Source organism: Tauraco erythrolophus, chromosome 9, assembly GCF_009769465.1.
Source record: "Tauraco erythrolophus isolate bTauEry1 chromosome 9, bTauEry1.pri, whole genome shotgun sequence".
Taxonomy (NCBI): domain Eukaryota; kingdom Metazoa; phylum Chordata; class Aves; order Musophagiformes; family Musophagidae; genus Tauraco; species Tauraco erythrolophus.
Genome location: NC_141473.1, coordinates 16,392,568 through 16,411,129, shown reverse-complemented (window position 1 = coordinate 16,411,129; position 18,562 = coordinate 16,392,568). Strand labels below are relative to the sequence as shown.

General features: G+C 62.4%; 3 protein-coding genes across 5 annotated transcripts in view; all 3 read left to right on the top strand.

The window, feature by feature from the left end:
* HPSE2 (heparanase 2 (inactive)) overlaps window positions 1-3,731 on the top strand; it is a 112,967-nt gene extending 109,236 nt beyond the window's left edge. The window contains exons 11-13 of the mRNA XM_086616380.1: window positions 2,231-2,376; window positions 3,337-3,483; window positions 3,566-3,731. Coding sequence (XP_086472506.1) covers window positions 2,231-2,376; window positions 3,337-3,483; window positions 3,566-3,731 — 459 coding nt within the window. The remainder of the gene's footprint in view (window positions 1-2,230; window positions 2,377-3,336; window positions 3,484-3,565) is intronic.
* Window positions 3,732-4,795: 1,064 nt separating this feature from the next.
* Window positions 4,796-11,063, top strand: HPS1 (HPS1 biogenesis of lysosomal organelles complex 3 subunit 1). 3 transcript variants are annotated; one of them, XM_086616376.1, is made up of 18 exons: window positions 4,796-4,894; window positions 4,984-5,121; window positions 5,194-5,336; window positions 5,544-5,652; window positions 5,857-6,017; window positions 6,100-6,202; window positions 6,302-6,406; window positions 6,498-6,567; window positions 6,663-6,730; window positions 8,849-9,016; window positions 9,091-9,267; window positions 9,339-9,406; window positions 9,541-9,663; window positions 9,775-9,840; window positions 10,040-10,184; window positions 10,282-10,395; window positions 10,536-10,618; window positions 10,901-11,063. In XM_086616376.1, the coding sequence occupies exons 1-18, from the start codon at window positions 4,796-4,798 to the stop codon at window positions 11,061-11,063; spliced, it is 2,103 nt and encodes a 700-aa protein (XP_086472502.1). The 3 variants fall into 3 exon arrangements, with proteins under 3 accessions (XP_086472502.1, XP_086472503.1, XP_086472505.1); XM_086616377.1 differs by having other exon boundaries at window positions 6,495-6,567; XM_086616379.1 differs by having other exon boundaries at window positions 6,299-6,406; window positions 6,495-6,567; window positions 9,345-9,406.
* A 1,340-nt stretch (window positions 11,064-12,403) lies between these two features.
* Window positions 12,404-16,812, top strand: PYROXD2 (pyridine nucleotide-disulphide oxidoreductase domain 2). The gene is made up of 16 exons (XM_086616699.1): window positions 12,404-12,560; window positions 13,002-13,021; window positions 13,264-13,357; window positions 13,437-13,510; window positions 13,622-13,768; window positions 13,897-14,050; window positions 14,273-14,334; window positions 14,447-14,544; window positions 14,968-15,109; window positions 15,201-15,335; window positions 15,437-15,509; window positions 15,619-15,775; window positions 15,909-16,063; window positions 16,201-16,307; window positions 16,404-16,524; window positions 16,742-16,812. Exons 1-16 carry the CDS (start codon window positions 12,404-12,406, stop codon window positions 16,810-16,812), a joined length of 1,767 nt encoding a protein of 588 aa, XP_086472825.1.
* The last annotated feature ends 1,750 nt before the right edge of the window (window positions 16,813-18,562 follow it).

Here is an 18,562-nt window from a genome sequence, read left to right as displayed (position 1 = left end):
CTGCTGGAAAGGCCTGAGAGCCTGAACTGACAGGTAGCTTGGAGCGCTGAACTCATTTATTTTAAACTCATGACTGTTGGGCTAAACACTGCAGTCTGTGCTTGCCTCTGGCGTCACCGTAAATTCAAGTAATTACTCATCTAATGACGCCTGCTAATCAGCGTGGCTCGCCGGGGAGCCAGCAGCGTGCCGGGCACTGCTTCTCCCGCCTGCCATGAGCCCGAATGGGATGGGCTGGCAGCTTCCCGCAGTGGGGCAATGCTGGCATAGCCCCTGCGGGGACAGTGCCTGCAGGGATGTGGGGCAGCACCGCCAGCCAGCCAGGACGGCAACGGTGGCACATGCCACAGGGCCAGCACACATCTGCGGTGTTGAGCAAACTGCAGCTCGTACTCCCCAGGAGCTTCGGCCTTGTGGGCTAAGCTTCCTCGGAGTGCGCCAGGCTTTCCCTTCACCCTCACATCTCATCCATGGCCCAGGGTTTGCAGGGGAAGCAGTTACCAGGCTGGTGTGGCACAAAGCCCCGTGGTTTTGGCTGGGAGCAGTGAGAGGAGAGCAGGAGGCAGCTTTTCCTCCAGCACTGTGGCAAAAGCTTACCCAGAAAGTGGGAAGTGGGTTTGGATCTCCCTTTGCCAGGCCAGCCCAGTGCTGCTGAAACTGGTCAGCTTCTGCTGAGCTGAGCTAGAGAGAGAATGGGGACCAGCAGTCCAGTCTGGCCAACGGGTTTTCGCTTCATGCCAGTTGCAGCTGTAGCATTGCTCTGTGTTTCATCTGCTGGCATCTTCAGCCAAAATTCAAGTTAATCGGAGGCAGTGTGAGGGCTTTCCACCCACAGGATGGATACCTGTATCTGTGTGCGGGATCTTCACTTACACCTGCCCATCCTGTCCTGTAGCCTGGGGCCCTGGAGACCCCATTCCCCCCTTCCATGCCCCTCTGCCATGGCAGACCCCTCCCTGACACTACCCTGACCACACAGGGCTTTCCTAGTGCCCCCCTAGGCAGCGTGTAGAGCCACAGGTTGCTTTATCCATTGCTCTTTTCCATATCCGCAGCAGGTTCCCCTCACTGTATGAGTCAGATGCTGCCGGGCAGAGCAGTCCCTAGTGCCAGCATGGCCATCGCTGCTGGGCGTCCGACATTGCTGACAGGTTGGGGGGATCATCCCAGTTGCCCCGGGGCACACGGTCCCTCCGTGGCAGCCGGTCTGGGTTGCACAGAGGGTGTTTATCCAGAGTGCTCGTGTGTGCAAAGGTGTCCCAGCACCCAGGCAGTGCCCAGCGCACCCACAGGCAGTACCCAGAGAAGCAGCGTGAGAGGCTCCATCTCCCCAGCATCACCCAGGATGCCCAGAGCAGCAGCAGGACCAGAGCCCCATCCTGCAGAACGGCAGGCGAGCGCCTGAGACTGCCCTTTCCCTTCCCACAACCCTGCTTCATTTACCACACACCTCCTAGCTTCTGCAGCGGATGAGGGGGGGCCCTCCATCACTGCACAGCCTCATCTCCCTCCCCGGGACTTGGGGCCCATCCTGTGTGCTGAGCGAGGCCGTGTCCTGCGGGAAAAAGTAGTATGTAGTGACGTAATTAAAGGCTGCATCATTAATGCCTGTATGCAGGGGCTGAACGTTTCCTACTTGTTGAGTGCTTGGCTTCCCCACACTATGTTCATGGCTGCTTAACTCCTTGGGAAGCTTTGAAACAGGAGAAATACCTCTGGGAAGCGGAGCACCTGCAGCAGTCACCAAAACCAGCATGCCATGAACAGGGCTGGAGAGCACAGAAGAGCTCTGGTGTGCTCCAGCCCCACGTACAGAACGGGGTGGAGGGTGACTTACCTGCTCCAGGGACATCACCATCCCATATGCCTCAGCTGGAGCTGGTGCACAGGTCCGTGGTGTGGCTACGTGCAGGTCCGTGGGAACATGTGAGGGCATCCTCACGCTCCACAGCCCAGCCAAAAGCCGAGCTCCTTTAAAGGGTATTGGTGTCTCTCAGCATGGGCAGAGTAATGTATTCTTCCCTTAATCTCTTTCCTGCAAACAGCAGTGCCATTTTGGCACAGACTGTGCAAAAAAACCTCACCCCAAGGCAGCCATCTGGCACTCAACATTTTCACCTAACAGCCAAAATTTCGCTAGGCTGTAAGCAGGGAAGCCAGCCTCTCCTGCCTGCTCTGGCTGGGAGCCGGGGGGACCGTTGTGCTGCTGACTGTCCCCTCTGCCCCCCAGGACTACTGGCTGTCCCTGCTCTACAAGCGCCTCATCGGTCCTAAGGTCCTGGCAATCCACGTGGCTGGTCTCCAGAGGAAACCCCGGCCTGGCAGAGTCATTCGCGACAAGCTCCGCATTTACGCCCACTGCACCAGCTACCACAAGTAAGCAGAGTGAGCAAGGCTGGAGGCTGCAGGGGAGGGATAAGCAGGACCCCCAGGAGATGGGGACCACTGAGGACATACTGGTTTGGCTCTGGCAAGGCAGGTTGGCTTTCCAGGAGATGCACTCGGGTGCTGTTCTGGCTGCTGTGGCAGTAAAGGGAGCGTGCGAGAAGGGCAGTGCCTCCTATGAAAGTCATGGCAGGCCCGGGCCTGGGAACGGGGCTGGCCGGAGCCAGCACAGTGGCCAGCAGGCAGCCCCAGCAGCAGAGATCAAGGGAGTGGATTTCACACGAGGGGCCTCCAGTCGGTCAGGTTACCTGCCAGGCCACGCTGCAGGGGAGCCCGCCCTGGTTATTGTTTCGTTGATAAGGTCTTTGAAAGTGGCCCGGTGAGCCAGGGGGGTGGCCACCTCCTCCACAGACACAAGTTGCTATTGTGGAGGAGGAGAGACTGTTTCTTTACACAGTCCAGATGCTTTCAACATGCCTCCAGCTCAGTAGGAAACCTTGTCCAGTAACTGACAGGTGCAAAGTGCTTTATAGCCTTTGTTTGGGGCTGCCTGATTAGGCAGGGATGGAGGATCAGTGTCTGGACCTGTCAGTTAAGTGCCCGGGGCGGCAGGGCAGACGCCACTCACGCACAGAGCTCCCCTCCGTTCTCAGCCTCCTCCTTCCGAGGCCCTGGGAGGGCTGCCCCGGGATCATGACTCCTGCTCCAGACACTGGCATGGCACCCCTTGGCCAAGGAGGAGAGGGGGAGATTGGGGAAGTGTCATCACAGAGCCAAGCTTTGTGATGGGGAGGTGGCATCTCCCTGTAGAGGGGCAGCCGGGACAGTGATGTCCCCTCCAGATGGTTGCATGAGGCCAGTTCTTGCAGACACCTCCAAACACCTCCTTGGAAGTGATGCTCTCGGGGCACGTCCCAATGCGCCCTTCAGCTCCTGCTCTCCCCTTTGCAGCCACAACTACGTCCGGGGGTCCATCACCCTTTACATAATCAACTTGCATCGCTCTCGGAAGAAAATCAAGCTGGCGGGGACGCTGCGGGATAAGATCGTCCACCAGTACTTGCTGCAGCCCTACGGCAAGGACGGGCTCCACTCCAAGTAAGTGCGATGCTGGCGGCCAGTGCTGCCACTGCTGTCCTGCCCTTGATGCCACCGCCCTGACCCTCTCTTGGTCCCACAGGTCGGTCCAGCTCAACGGGCAGCCGCTGGCCATGGTGGACGACGGGACCCTCCCAGAGCTAAAGCCTCGTCCGCTGCGGGCCGGCCGCACCCTGGTCATCCCTCCACTGACCATGAGCTTCTACGTGGTGAAGAACGTGAATGCGCTGGCCTGCCGGTATCGATAGCCTGTGGCCCAGAACGGACCCGCCGGACCTGCTCCTGCCCCCACGCACTCCCCAGGACACGCTGCCCCCTCGGCAGCCCGCACAGCCTTGCAGCAGGGCCACGTTGGGCAGGCACTGCGCCGTGCCCTCGTCCTCGCACCTTGGACGCCCTCCAGCTTGGCACTCTCTCCCGCCCTGCGACCGCAGAGCTCTTCTTGGTCCTGGCCACCATCCCGCAGGAGCGGTGCGACGGCGAATTTGCAGGACCCGCCGCGATCTGTCCGCAAGCTGCAAGAAGCAGCCGGGACGCGGTGCCGGGGCGCGGTGCCCACCGTCTGCTGAGGAGGGCTGGGGTGCTGAGCCCTCTTATAGCCCGGGATGGGCGCCCTCCCCGGCCCCGCTGCCCCTCAGGGTGACGCCTCCAGCAGCCGGGTCCCCCTTTCCTCTACACCTTCCCAGGCGGCGCGGGGCGCGGGCAGCGCTGCCGGTGCAGGAAGCGCATGGAAGCAGCTCCCTCTGCTGCCGCCGGGCTGCCGCCAGCCCGGCCGGGACAGGCGCGGGGATACTGCGGGCAGGGCGGGCCGGGAGAAGGGGGTCCGCGGCTGGAAACGTGGGCGATTAAATTATACGGCCCGGAGCGGAGCGGCGGGAGGCGGTGCCGGCGGGCAGCTCCGGCCCCATCCCCGGGTGGGGAGCGGCGGCGGCCGGGCCGTGAATGCGCCCTGCCCGGGAGAGGGGCGGTGTCGCGGGCAGGAGCAGCCGGGACTCGCCGAGGCGCTACCGGAGATGTAATAAAGTTGGGCTGTCAACAGCGCCCGCGTCGTCTGTCCGCCACGGGCCGGGGCCAGGACCAGGGCGTTATCGGGGCGGGACTGCGACCGGGACCGGGACAGGGGCAGGCGGGGCGGGCGCGGGGCGGGCGGGCACGGTGCCGCCGCGCAAGGCCGCGCCGGGCCGCCGGGGGCGCTGCGCGCGTGGGCGCGGCGGTCACGCGCGGCGGAGCAGGAAGCGGCGCGGGGCGGAGGGAGCCGCGCGGTCCCGGTGTCTCCCGCCGAGTCCGCCGCTGCCGTGGGTCGGGCCGGGCCATGCGGTGCGTCCTGATCGCCAGCACCGCGGCCGAGCTGCTCTTCTACTGGGCCGATGACGCCTTCCTCCGCCGGCTGCGACCACCCCACGCCGGGCAGGTGGGGCGGGACGGGGCCGCGCGGGTGCCGGGAGGGGGTGCGTGGTGCACGGTCGCGCGTGGGCGCTCACTCGGGACCGTGTGCCCCAGGGCCCGGCGCTGGAGGACAGCCTCAATACCCTCTTCGCCCCCCTGATCATCTCCTGCGCGGCACTGCTGGAGAAGCTTGCCGACACCTACACCTGCTTCGCGACCGAGCACGGGCGGCACCTCCACGTTCTGCACATGGTAGGGCCGGCACCGGGCACCGGCACCGGGGCACCCAGGCTGAGTCCCACCTGACCTCGCTACCGATTGCAGTTCGGAGACTGCCTGTACATCGCAGTGAATGGCGACGGGACGGAGAGCGAGGATGACCTGCGCCGGACGCTGTTTGTGCTGCGGCGCTTGGTGGAGACTCACTGCGGCCTCGTCACGCTCGACTCCCACCTCATCCGCAAGGAGTGAGCAGGCACAGCCAGCTGGCACGGGCTGGCATGCGGGATTGCCGGGGCAGCAGCCCTGGGGATGTGGGAGTGGGTGTTTCTAAGCCGAGACCCCTCTTTGCAGTGGGACCCCCCCACCTGCTGGGCTGCAGCTGGAATTCAGGGTGCCTGTCCCCCCCGGGAGGTGACAGCCAGCTCTCAGCTCACGCTCTGCGACCGTTGCAGGTTGCGTCCGGCTGATTCGGAGCAGCGGGAGCGTGTCTGGAGCCTGCTGCGGGGCCTGCTGGAGACCTACAGCCGCCTGCGGGAGGAGGACCAGAGCTTTGTGGTGGAGGTACCCTGCCCCGGGGCGTCCCTCACTTTCGGGGTGTCCCAGGGGTGTGAGGCTTCGTGGAGTCCTGGGATGCGGGGAAGGGCCCTGGGCTGGGGACTTTGGGGCAGCTCCCCAGAGCAGCGGTGCCTGGAGGTACAGGGCAGCTCAGGGGCTGTGTGTCTGGGTCTGGGGGGCTCAGCAGCCGTACCCCCTGCCTGCCCCCAGGCTGTGGAGCGACTGATCCACCCTCAGCTGTGCGAGCAGTGCATCGAGTTCCTGGAGCAGCAGGTGGTACAGTACATCAACACCAGCCCTGAGCGTGGCGGGGATGAGGTGGGCCATGCCTTCCTCCTGGTGCACACCAAGCTGCTGGCATTCTACTCCAGGTGCGCCTGGTACCGGCCCCAGCCCCCTCTACAGGGCAGCTGCTCATCCTCCTGGCTGACCCTTCTTTTCTCTGGCCCACAGCCGCAATGCCAGCTCCATCCGCCCCGCCGACCTGCTCATCCTCATCCTCCTGGTTCAGGACCTGTACCCCAGCCAGAGCGCCGAGGAAGAACTCAGCCCCCAGGTGCTCCAGAGCGGGGTGTGGGGGGCAGAGAGTCAAGGTGCCCTCACGGGGGGAGCCCTTGGTGGCCAGGCCTTAATTCTTTTCCCCTTTTTTCAGAAGCCCACAGCAGGGAAGGTGCTTCCCCGAGGACCTAAGAGAAGCGAGAGCATCCCTGTGAGTGGCCCTGGCTCCCATGGAGCTGTGGAGAAGGACTCAGATGACCAGGTGGGTGGCTGGGATCGGGAGCTGCCCGGTGGGACGCTGGCTGGGCTGCCTGCATCGCTCCCATCGTTGACCCAGCTGTTCCCACCAGCAGGACACAGATGATCTCTCCGTGCCTGAGGTCTACTACACACCCGAGCCCTCTCCAGGCAGGGACAGTACAAGTGAGTGCCCGCTTGCCCCATGTTCCCAAGCCCTGCGGAGGTTCCGGGCCTGCGTGGGGGACTGGCAGGAGGGTGACCTGCCATGCTCCCTGCAGGCAGTGACAGCTGGTCGGAGGGCACTGAGATGCTGGGCACCAGCGAGGCAGATGCTGCAGATGTCCAGGTAAGCAAGGGGTCCTGTGGTCCCTCCCGGCTCCGTGCCTCCCTGGCCTGTCCTGGTGCTCTTTGCAGTCTCTGGTCCTCGTCACTCATCCCTTGCTGTGCTGTGGCTGTGAGTGAGCCAGCCTTTACTGCTGGGGACGCACCCCACGTCCATATGTTGTGCATAACCTGTGACCACCTTCCCTGGGGTGTTGCTTATGGTCTCCTTGTCCAGAGCTGTCAGCACAGAGGGGCCCAGGCTGCCTCACATTCATAGATTCATAGATTTCTAGGTTGGAAAAGACCTTAGAGATCATCGAGTCCAACCATCCCTAATCCCCATTAAACCATATCCCCAAGTAGATCATCCACCCTATTCTTAAACACATCCAGGGATGGGGACTCAACCACCTCCCTGGGCAGCCTATTCCAGTGGCTGACAACCCTTTCAGAGAAGAAATACTTCCTAACATCCAACTTGAATCTCCCCTGACTAAGCTTATACCCATTTCCTCTTGTTCTATCACCCAACACTAATGTAAAGAGCCATTCCCCTACCTTCCCACCATCTTTTCTCAAGTATTTGTAGGCCGTAATCAGGTCTCCCCTCAGCCTCCTCTTCTCCAGGCTAAACAGCCCCAACTCCCTCAGCCGCTCCTCATAAGTTTTATTTTCCAGCCCCTTGACCAGTTTAGTCGCCCTTCTTTGGACTCGCTCCAGGAGCTCAATATCTCTCTTAAAGCGAGGGGCCCAAAACTGGACACAATATTCCAGGTGCGGCCTCACCAGTGCCGAGTACAGGGGCAGGATCACTTCCCTATTCCTGCTGGTCACACTATTCTTGATACACGCCAGTATCCCATTGGCCTTTTTGGCCACCTGGGCACACTGCTGGCTCATATCAAGCTGGCAGTCAACCAAGACCCCCAGGTCCTTCTCCGCCAGGCAGCTCTCCAGCCACTCTTCTCCGAGCCTATAGCGATGCTTGGGGTTTTTATACCCCAAGTGAAGGACTCTGCACTTGGCCTTATTAAAGCTCATGCCATTGGCATGATTGCCATTGCCCAACGATCCAGTCTGTTCAAATCCCTCTGAAGGGCCTCCCTACCCTCGAGCAGATCGACACAGCCTCCCAGCTTGGTGTCGTCCGCAAATTTACTGAGGGTACATTCAGTTCCCTCATCCAGGTCATTGATAAAGATGTTAAACAGAACTGGACCCAGCACTGAGCCCTGGGGAACCCCACTGGTGACCGGCCTCCAGCCAGATTTAGCCCCATTTACCACCACTCTTTGGGCCCGTCCGTCCAGCCAGTTTTTAACCCAAAGGAGGGTGTGCCTATCCAGGCCAGCAGTTAACAGTTTCTCCACCAGAACACTATGAGAAACTGTATCAAAGGCTTTACTGAGGTCAAGGAAAACTACATCCACAGCCCTTCCCTCGTCAACCAGGCGGGTCACCCTGTCATAGAAGGTGATCCGGTTTGATTGGCAAGACCTGCCTTTCATAAACCCATGTTGACTGGGCCTGATCACCCGGTTAACCTGTATGTGCTCATTAATAGCACTCAAGATAACCTGTTCCATGAATTTGCCCGTCACCGAGGTCAAGCTGACAGGCCTGTAGTTCCCCGGATCCTCCTTCCGCCCTTTTTTGTAAATGGGGGTAACATCCGCCAGCCTCCAGTCCAGCGGAACTTCCCCAGTGAGCCAAGACTGCCCAAAGATAATGGACAGGGGTTTGGCAATGACATCCGCCAGCTCTCTCAGGACTCTCGGGTGGATACCAGAGATATCAGAGCGGGCTGGTGTCTCCCTCTGCTGCCTCTGGGCTTTGTGGGCTGCTTCCCTGTCCGATGCTGCAGAGCCTCACACACGCTCTGTGAGCAAGTTCTGGCCTTGGTGCAAGGTGTTTGCAACCTGTGTCTTTGCAAGCAGTTTTCCCCTCTATGTCCTGCTTTTTTGAGGTCCCTGGGCATGTCCCTCACTGCTGATCTTTTGCTGTACGGCCCCTCCAGCTCCCTCAGTTCAGTCGTGCCCGGTTGCAGCTTTCAGAGCATTGCAGTGTCCCTCCAGAGTCCTGGGCCAGTGCAGGCTGTCTTGTCCCAGCAGGGGGCTGAGCACCTCCCCTCTCTCCCCAGATGGCAGAGGACTTGCTCCAGACCTTGGGGCCTCTGGTCCCTGAAGCTTCAAACCCCAGAAGGATCTTCCTGGACGCCAGCCTGCGGGAAGGTTACTGCCCCTTGCTGCCACACACCATGCACTGCCTCCCACTCTGGCCGGGCATCTCCCTCGTCCTCCTGACCAAGGTGAGCTGCCTCTCTGGTGAGGGAAGTGACGATGGGCTGGGTCCTGGCTGACCCACCTCTCCCCTGCCTGGCAGGGCCCCACGACCCAGGTGGCCGTCACCTTGTACCAGCTGCTGGATGGTTTCTTGGTGCTGGAGAGGAAGCTGGAAGAGGGGCCGGAGGTGGGAGCCCCACGCTCCTACCCATTCCTGGCCGAGCTGCGGCAGCGGATGGACAAGTTTGTGAAGAAGCTAGGTGGGCAGGACATCCAGGTGAGAGTGGGGACATGAGGACCCTGTCCTGCTGTCCCCACAGCCTGACGCTAAGCCCTGTCTCTCTCCAGTTGCAGAATGCCTGGGTGGACTTTAAGAATAAGATATTTTCCCGGAGTGAGCCTGGGAGCTCCTTGGAGTGAGTATGAGCTCACTGGAGAAACTCTCTGGGGCAGGCGGGGACCTTTGCCAGCCCGGGGGACGGCACAGCTGTCCCTGTGGCGCTGGGGACCTAGGGGCCAAACTCAGCACCATCCATGTCTCCCGGCTCAGGCTGCTGCAGGCAGTGGCCAACGTGAAGCGGCAGCTCTGCTCCGTGTACCGCCAGCTCTTCCTGGGCTCTGCTGGCCACAGCCTGTCCCAGGGGCTGCGGGACCGTGCCCAGAAGCTGATGAGGTGAGTCCATGGGGGCGGCTGGCATCCCTGGGGGAGCTGGGAGATTGCCCCACACCCAGCTGTGCCAGGGCTTCAGGAGTCCCAGCCTCTCACCGTGCCTCTTCTCGGCAGGGAGAAGCTGCTGGACTGGCGGGACTTTCTGCTGGTGAAGAGCAGGCGGAATATCACCATGGTGTCATACCCGTCCCTGTGACTGGGAGCCCAGCCTGGCGAGGAGAGGTCCCTGGGGGTATAGCAGAGGTGGGAGGGTGAGGACCCTGTCCCCTCAGTGTAGGGCTCAAGGGAGGGAGTGTGGTGGGTGAAGGCAGTTTCCCTAAGGCTCAGGGGCTGTCCTGAAAGGGCACCAAAGTTGTTGGACACCCTTAACCCACCCTACATACCTGGAGGACTTTCCTGGTCTGGTGCACTTCATCTATGTGGACCGCACGGCCGGGCAGATGATGGCACCATCGCTCAGCATCACGGAGAAGTCCAGCTCAGAGCTGGGCAAGGGCCCCCTGGCAGCCTTCATCAAGACAAAGGTACTGCTCGTGGGGCTGGGGGTGGGATGGGGACCACAGAAGGGGATGACAGTTGGAGGGTTTTCTGCTCAGGCTTCAGGTGCCCCTTGTCCCCTAGGTTTGGTCACTGATCACGTTGGCCCGGCGGTACCTGCAGAAGGGCTACACGACACTCGTGCTGCAGGATGGCGACTACTGCTGCTCCTACTTCCTCTGGTTTGAGAACGAGCTGGTACGTGGGGTGAGGAAGGGGTTGAGCCCCTCTGCCCTGGCACCTTCCAGGGGCAGGGAGCAGGGCTGTAGGCACAGTTGGCTCCAGCTCCTCAGCAGTCCCTTCCCTGTTCCTGCCCTCTGCTGTCATCTGTTCCCAAGGGCTACAAGTTGGAGGTGATGGAGGTGCCAGTTCTCTCCGATGATTCTGCTCCCATTGGGATGCTGGCAGGAGACTACTACAGGTGAGCAGTCCTCAGCCCTGTGGTTTGACACCAGGGCATGAGGCTGTGCTGGCACGGGGATCGCCATGAGCAATGCTGTCCTCGCCGGGATGTTGCTGCAACATGGTACCACTGCCGTGGTGTGACCAGGGTTGCACCAGCTCATCTCCCCAGCTTGGTGCCGTGGTGCTGCCAGTGGATGGGTGCTGTGTCCTTGCCAGGGACTTTCTAGGAGGAAGGTGGTTAGAAAGTGAGTGCCAGTCTGTGCTGTGCCTGCTGACCCCCCTGTCTTCTCCTCCCCAGGAAGCTGCTGCGTTACTACAGCAAGAACCACCAGGCAGAGGTGGTGAAGTGCTACGAGCTGCTGACCCTGCACCTGGGTATTATCCCCTCCGAGCTCGTAGTCCAACAGGCCTGTGACTTGGCCCGGCGCCTCTGGGAGCCCTCCCGCATCCCCCTGCTCTGAGCTGCCTCCAGCCACCTCGGGGCCAGGATTAAAGTGGATGTGTGGGTGTTCCTGGCACCTGGGCTGCCTCCTTGGTGTCTGTGCGCCATCAGCTGTGCAGGCAGCCGCGGGCAGCTTTCCTGTCCTCCAGCCCGGCCAGGGCTGGCACTGCCTGCCTCCCGACTTCCCGTGGGCTTTGCTGGCACCCAGCAGCCTCCAGGGGCAGGCAGAGACTGGGGCTGAGAGGTTGTTGGCAAATCACCGTCTTACTGAAAAGTGCATTTCCAAAGCAGGATTTATAGCATTGGCTTGGCATCGCCGCCAGGCTTTGGCCGGAGAACAAAATGGTGTAGCCAAACCTGAGTGGAGGAATGGCCCAGGGTGCATCCCCCTTCCCCCTCTCCCTTAAATGTGGGGTGCGGGACCCTCAGGGGCTTCTGAGGCTCTGGGGAGGGGCAGCCTGTCCTGCACCCCCTTCCCCGCACCCGAGCTCCCAGACACCAGTCAGCTGCGGAGCTGAGCTTGGCTGTGAACGGGGCGGGGGGGGGGCGTAAAGCCAAGCAGCTTGTGTGTTTGTGGGGCGTGTTTGGACTCAGTGCACATGCAAACCCCCCAGGCACAGCTGGGGATGGGGTCAGCCCCGAGGGGTTCCGGCAGCTGCTGCCCCTTGTCGCTCTGTGCTGCTTGCTGGGGCTGAGGCTGGCTGTTCAGGGAGCACTGGACCATAGTGGGTCCTTTGCCCCATGGTTTTTGGCAGGAATTTGCCCTGCTAAGCAACAGCACTGAGTGCGGGGCCAAGCTCACCCCCAAGCTTCCCCTTTTCCTGCTGCTCTCAGCACTGTGCTTGGGGCTTGCCTGCTTGGGGGACTGAGCTCCCTCTGTCCCACAGTGCTTGTTGGCCCATCACCCCAGCCACATGCCTCTGGGCCCTTCCTGGATAACGGGCTGGGGGGGCTGTCAGAGGTGCCTACCCAGCACCTTCCTGGGGTACAGGCTGGGGAGCACCTGGCATCCTGCTGAGCACTGGGCAGTATCTGACCCATCAGACAAGATCTGACTGATGCCTTCTCAACTCTGGGTCTGGTCTCCAGCCCCCCTGCAAGTCCATACTAAAGCTGTGCCGGAATCAGCACCTTGCTGTGGGCAGCGCTGGGGTGGCAGTGCTTGGCATGTGTCCCTGTCCGTGTGCCCAGCCTCCTTGCAAGCCCTGGGACACAGCGTCTGGCCCTGTGCCAAGGTGTCCCCTGCCCTGGCCCCCCTTGTCCCCTCCCCATGCCCGGAAGCCCTGGAAAAATCTCTGCCATGAAAGCAAAGTCCAGACTGCTGGGTGCAGGTCAGCCATGGCCGGGCACTGCGGGGTGATGGCAGCCAGGCTCCGGGCAAGGCTGGCCACCAGCCGCTCTTCCTGCTGGATGCAGGGCTGGCAGCTGTCCCCTGGGCTGCCGGGAACACGGATGGCCCATGCCGGGACTGCAGACCAGCTGCAGCGGGAGTATGATGCGGTGGTCATCGGGGCAGGTAACACAGGGTGAGGGAGCTGGTGTGCTGTGGGGAGCAGGTGGGGACACCCAGCTGCCCCCCCCACCCCAGGGCAGGCACGGGGGTGGCCAGGTGGGAACCACAGTGGTGGACACATTGCAGCCCCTAGCTTGCTCCTTGTGCCAGGGAGGGTGCAGGGATATTGCACAGCTGGGCACATGTTGCGGCCCCCAAACATGCTGCTTGTGCAGGGCACAGCTGGAGCATCTGCTTTGACTGCTTCTGTCCCCCTCCCCTGCACTATTAGGGCCAGGGCTATGGGGACGAGGGAGGATGCTCCCTGTCACCTGTATCCCCGTGTCCAGAACCCTGTTATTTGGGTGGTTGTGGCAGCCTTATGTCCCAGGCATGGCAGATGCCCTGTGCCATCATGGGACCAGCCCGCTGCTGGGTTCAGCTTACCTCCCTCTCTCCTTGCAGGGCACAATGGGCTGGTGGCAGTGAGTACCGCGAGTGGGGTGTTGTCACCTCCATCACTGGGGCACAGTGGGGCACAGAGAGGGGCTGTGCCATGGGCACGGGAGGGTGTTGGTGGCAGGGCCTATGGGGCCAGGGGCTCCCACAGGGTGGTGGGAAGCAGAGCCCTCTGGTGAGGTGGGGACTGTGTGCAAGAGGGTTCTCGGGGTGACAAGGACATGTCCCAGCCGGAGGAGTGGGCAGCATGACGCTGCGCTCCCCCCAGGCTGCCTACCTGCAGCGGGCAGGGGTGCGCACGGCTGTGCTGGAGAAACGCCATGTGCTGGGCGGTGTGGCCGTCACGGAGGAGATTGTGCCAGGTACCCCCGCATGTCCTGCATCCCCATGCCCCTGGTTAGCCCTGGGCACGGGCACCCTCCACCACCCCACATCTTCCAGGCTTCAAGTTCTCCCGGGCATCGTACCTGCTCAGCCTGCTGCGGCCACAGATCTACACCGAGCTGGAGCTGCAGGTACCGGTACCCATCCCTCGCCAGGCTGCTGGCACCTGCCGGCACACTGGCAGGGTGAGCCCGCTGCCAGGCTGTCCCTGCAGGGTGGGTCCTGCTGTCCCTGTCTTGCAGCGGCATGGTCTGAGGGTGCTCCCGCGGGACCCCTACTCCTTCACCCCACTGCTGGAGGACAGGAGCACCCCTCGCTCCCTCCTGCTGGGGCACGACATGGCCCAGACCCAGAAGCAGATCGCTCAGTTCTCCCAGAAAGATGCACAGGTGCTGTGGGGGCACATACCTGGTACAGCAAAGGCCCCGAGGAGCTGCCCTGCCCAGCAGAGCAGCAGGGATGCTCCTGGATAGGGTATCTGTTGCATCCACCATGGCCCCCCTCTGTGCCCTTTCAGACTTACCCTGACTATGAGGCATTCATGGGAGATTTAGTGTCAGCCCTCGACCCGCTGCTGGATGTCCCCCCGGTGGATACAGCTGCCCTGGGGCAGGGGTCCCTGCTTCAGCGGCTCAGGGCCCTGCGAGCCCTGCAGCCCCTGCTGCGGGCAGGTACATTTGGGATGCTGGGGAACTCTGATGGTAACGAGTGTTTGCCTGCACCTGGAGCAGGTGACGCAGAACTGCTCCATCTTGGGGCACAGGCTCCTCAGGAGCTCCGTCTGGGCCGGCAGGCCAGCAGGCTTGCCCACTGCCTGTCCCCAAACCCAAATGGGTGCAGGCAGCTGGCCCTGGCACAGCTGTGCAGGTCTCACGCTGCCTTTGCATCCCCAGGACTGGCGCTGGGGAGGCAGCTGCCCCGCTATTACGAGGTCCTCACAGCCCCCATCTCCAAAGTAAGTGTCGGCAGCAGTGGCACAGAGCCACCAGCCATCTCCCCGCCTGCCTGCGTGGGTGCTACTGCAGCCCCCACCCCAAGCCTGGCGCTCTCCTTTTCTCCTGGGCCAGATCCTGGATCACTGGTTTGAGTCGGAGCCCCTGAAGGCGACTCTGGCTACTGATGCAGTGATTGGAGCCATGGCCAGCCCCCACACCCCTGGCAGTGGGTGAGAGTCCCTTTCCCCCGGCACTCATGGATGCACCGTCCCCCTGCACCATCCTCTGTGCCAGCAGCTCCTTGGCTCTGCTGTGCCCTGACACCCCGTGCTCTTTCCTGCTGCCTCTCCTTCCCACTGCTTGCTTAGACTTGCCAGGGTGGCTGCGGGGTTGGGGCTGGGCAAGGAGCTGCTCCCCATCCCTGCCATATGGCTCTCCTGAATGGTCTCCGCTTGCCCCTTTGCTGTTGGGACACCTCTGTCCCCAGGTCAGGTCAAGTTCTGGCTGGTGGGTGCTTCCTCCAACTGATTTGGCATGCTATGACCTGGTGAGGTCCCATCTGTGGGTGCCATGGCACCATCCTCACCATGCCCATGCAGGGGATAGACCTGTCCCCTCAGCCGGTAGCCTCACCTGGAGTCCTGTCGCTGCAGGTACGTTCTGTTGCACCACGTGATGGGTGAGCTGGAGGGACGGCGAGGGGCCTGGGGCTACGTGGCTGGCGGGATGGGGGCCCTGTCCCAAGCCATTGCCAGTGCAGCGGCTGCCCAAGGAGCCCACATCTTTGCTGAGAAGGTACGAGGTGTCTGGGCACAGGGAGATGCCCGGGCAACCTGCAGGCAGCTGGGATGCTCTTGGTGAGGTCCTGTCCCCTCCGCCCATCCAGGCAGTGTGCCACGTGCTGCTGGGCAGGGACGGGCAGGCACAGGGCGTTGTGCTGCAGGACGGGACGGAGGTGAGGAGCAAACTGGTGCTGTCCAACGCCTCGCCCCAAATCACCTTCCTGGAGCTCACGCCACAGGTACGGGGCTCACGGGGCTGGCAGGGGCTTGGTGTGGTGGTGTCCCCTGGCTGGGTTGTCCAACTCACCGCTGGGCTCTGCCCCGGCCTCTCCCACCCCAGGAACAGCTGCCAAAGGATTTTGTCCAGCGGATCCAGCAGGTTGATACGCGCTCCCCTGTCACGAAGATCAATGGTAGGTACTGACAGGGCCACCACCGCCGCTGTCCCCACTGGAGGGACACTGGCACCAGGCTCAGCAAGAGGCTGCACCTCGCTTCCCCTGTCCCCGTTCCCGTGCCCAGTGGCCGTGGATCGTCTGCCTAGCTTCCTCGCTGCCCCCAACGCCCACGACGGCCAGCCCCTGCCCCACCACCAGTGCTCCATCCATCTCAACTGCGAGGGTACCCACCTCCTGCACCAGGCCTTCACTGAGGCCACCCACGGGCACCCCTCCAGCAGGTAGGAGCCTGCACTGGCACGCCTTGGTGCCCTGGGGAAGGGGCAGGACAGCCATGGCAAGTGGTGCTGAGGGAAGACGTTTGGGGTGGCTGGGTCCCCCTCTGCCTGCCCAGCTAGCATCCTGCTCCCCCAGGCCTATGATTGAGCTCTGCATTCCCTCCGTGCTGGACCCAGGGCTGGCCCCACGGGGCTGCCACGTCGTGTCCCTCTTCACCCAATACACCCCCTCCGTGCTGGCGGGAGGCCGGCCCTGGGATGAGCGGGCCAGAAATGCTTATGCAGACACGGGTATGTAATGCATACATTGACTCAGGTAATACCAGGAGTGCTGGTCCCTGCCCGTGGGCAGAGCCACCCCTGAGCTGCTCAGGGGCTGGCTACCATGTCCCCCCAGGCTGCCCACCAGTCTCTTCATCCCTCTCTAGTGTTTGACTGTATCGAAGCCTATGCCCCGGGGTTCAAGGCATCCATCATCGGCAGAGATATCCTGACGCCACCAGACCTGGAAAAGATCTTTGGGCTGCCTGGTGGGGTGGGTACCAACTCTGAGCATCACTCCAGTGCCAGCTCTGGTGGGCACATAGCCCTAGGCCAGACACAGCCAGCTCACACAGAGCTCTGCTTGCAGAACATCTTCCATGGAGGGATGTCTCTGGACCAGCTGTACTTTGCCCGGCCAGCACCATCCTACTCGGGCTACCGGTCCCCAATTCCTGGCTTGTACCTGTGTGGAAGTGGAGCTCACCCTGGTGAGTAGGGCTGGGAGCCAGAGCTCTCCTGGGGGTTTGAAGGAGAAGGGTGCATGCATGGAAGGGATGCAAGAGCAGCACGGGATGGGGAGGGTTGCCCACTCCCCTCTCCACCCTCACACGGTCAGGGAGGTGGGGCAGCTCTGCTGGTGCAGCCTCTGGCCCCATCTCCTGGGGCTGGAGCTGCCCACTGCTCTCCATTTCTGCTCTCTTGCAGGAGGAGGAGTGATGGGAGCAGCAGGACGCAATGCTGCCCAGGTGGCCCTCAAGGACTTCAGGCACCTGTGATGGCAGTGATGACACCAACCTCACCTGTGCAGGGTTGTGGCTGCAGCGAGCCATGTCGTCCCTGTGCAGAGCTCTGCCTGTCCCCAACTTGCTTCCCGGGCACCTCAGGTCAGCAGTATACCCTGAGAGCCAGGGCGAGGGTGCAGGTTGGCAGGGTCCCTTGTGCTCTCACCTGCCACTGTCATCTTGAACACATGGCTGCTCCCAGCCTGCCACAGCCCAGCCTTGCCTGGGTGGCTCCTGGGCACCGGCGAAGCAATGATGAACCTCACTCAGCTCCCACCTACACCTGCGGGAATAAACCCCATCCTGGGCTCTGCCTTGAGCACTCTTGCTCTTGCTGTGTTTTTTCAGCTCTTACTGTAGCTCCTGAGTGCCCATGTGGGGGTCTGCACCGTGCCATCTGCACTGTCCCTGTAGTATCCTCTGTCCCCCTGGCCCTCGGTGGCCGTGTGTACAGCATCCACGCACCCAGCAGCTCAGAGACTGCAGGAGCCAGGACTGGCAGCTGTTCGCCATGTCCCCCACACTCCCCATTCCTGCTGGGAGCTACCTGCACGTGTTCTGTCCCCATCTCTCCATCCCCAGGGTAGATGGTCCGTGCAGCCCAGCAGCTCTCACTGGCCACCCTCAGCCAGTGGCAGGCCCGGGGTGTGCCCCTCTCCCGGGCTGCTGCTGGGAGCCGCTTGCTGCAGATTACAGAGCTCACATCCTCTCCCTGCCCTCTTCCTCCCCTGGACAATGCTCCCAATTCAGCTGCCCGCCTCGCCTCCCGCCAGGCCCTAAATACGGGGCTGCCGGGCTGAGCTGTTGCACCTGAGCTGGCTGAATCAATATTGACCGGCCAGGAATAGTCCCGCAGCCCTCTGAGAATAGCCCCGCACGCCCGCCCCGCTGCCCACAGCTTCCCGCGCACGGGGCTGCCCTGCTGCCAGGCTGTATTTTTAGCTGCTGCAGTCGCTAGTTGCCCGGGGCTGCAGGTGCTGGCACCCAGTGAGCCCTGAGGGCTGGGCTGGAGTGGGGGTGATACCCCCCAGCCTGCCACAGTCACACTGAGCAGCAGGACACTGTGCCCCCACTGCTGAGGGTTCAAGCTGGCAGATCCCGGTTGTGGGAGAGCCCACCGGACTCCCCCGCTGCCCAATTGTTGCTGTTCCTGGGAGCAGAGGCAAAGCTGGGAGTGGGACCCAGCACCCACCTGCCCTGCATCCTTGCCGGCATCTTCCTGGGGGAAACTCGGGGGTGGGGGGTGGCTCCTGGCCCCACACTTGAGTAATTGAGCTCTGGAACGTCGAGATACAGATGAGTCACGGGCTCCGCTGCTGGCCCCAGCCCTGCCCTTCCCCAGGGCTTTCTGTGACCCCAGTGTCGGGGCTTTCCAGGGACCCTTACCCCAGGAGAGGCTCCAGCGTGTGCCCCGAGCCCGGCTGGGGCACAGGGCTGGGATGAGGGTGCCCTGTGAGGGGGTCCCGGGGCCGTGCACCCCTGCACACCCGGGGGTGCTGGAGGCTCCCGCAGGACGTGGCGATGAGCTCACGGGCTATTCCCGGCCGTGTTGATCCTGGCTCCTCCCGGCAGGAACCAGCTGCTTTGACTCCAAACAAACAGCTCGGTGGCCACGGGCACATTCCTTGCCGGCCCCTGGCCACGGTGAGGGCACAGGATTTCCTGTTTATCCCCGTCCCACGGCGTGGCACAGCAGGGCTGGTGGGCAGCGGGGTGCCCCGGGGACTGGCAGCACCCCAAGCCA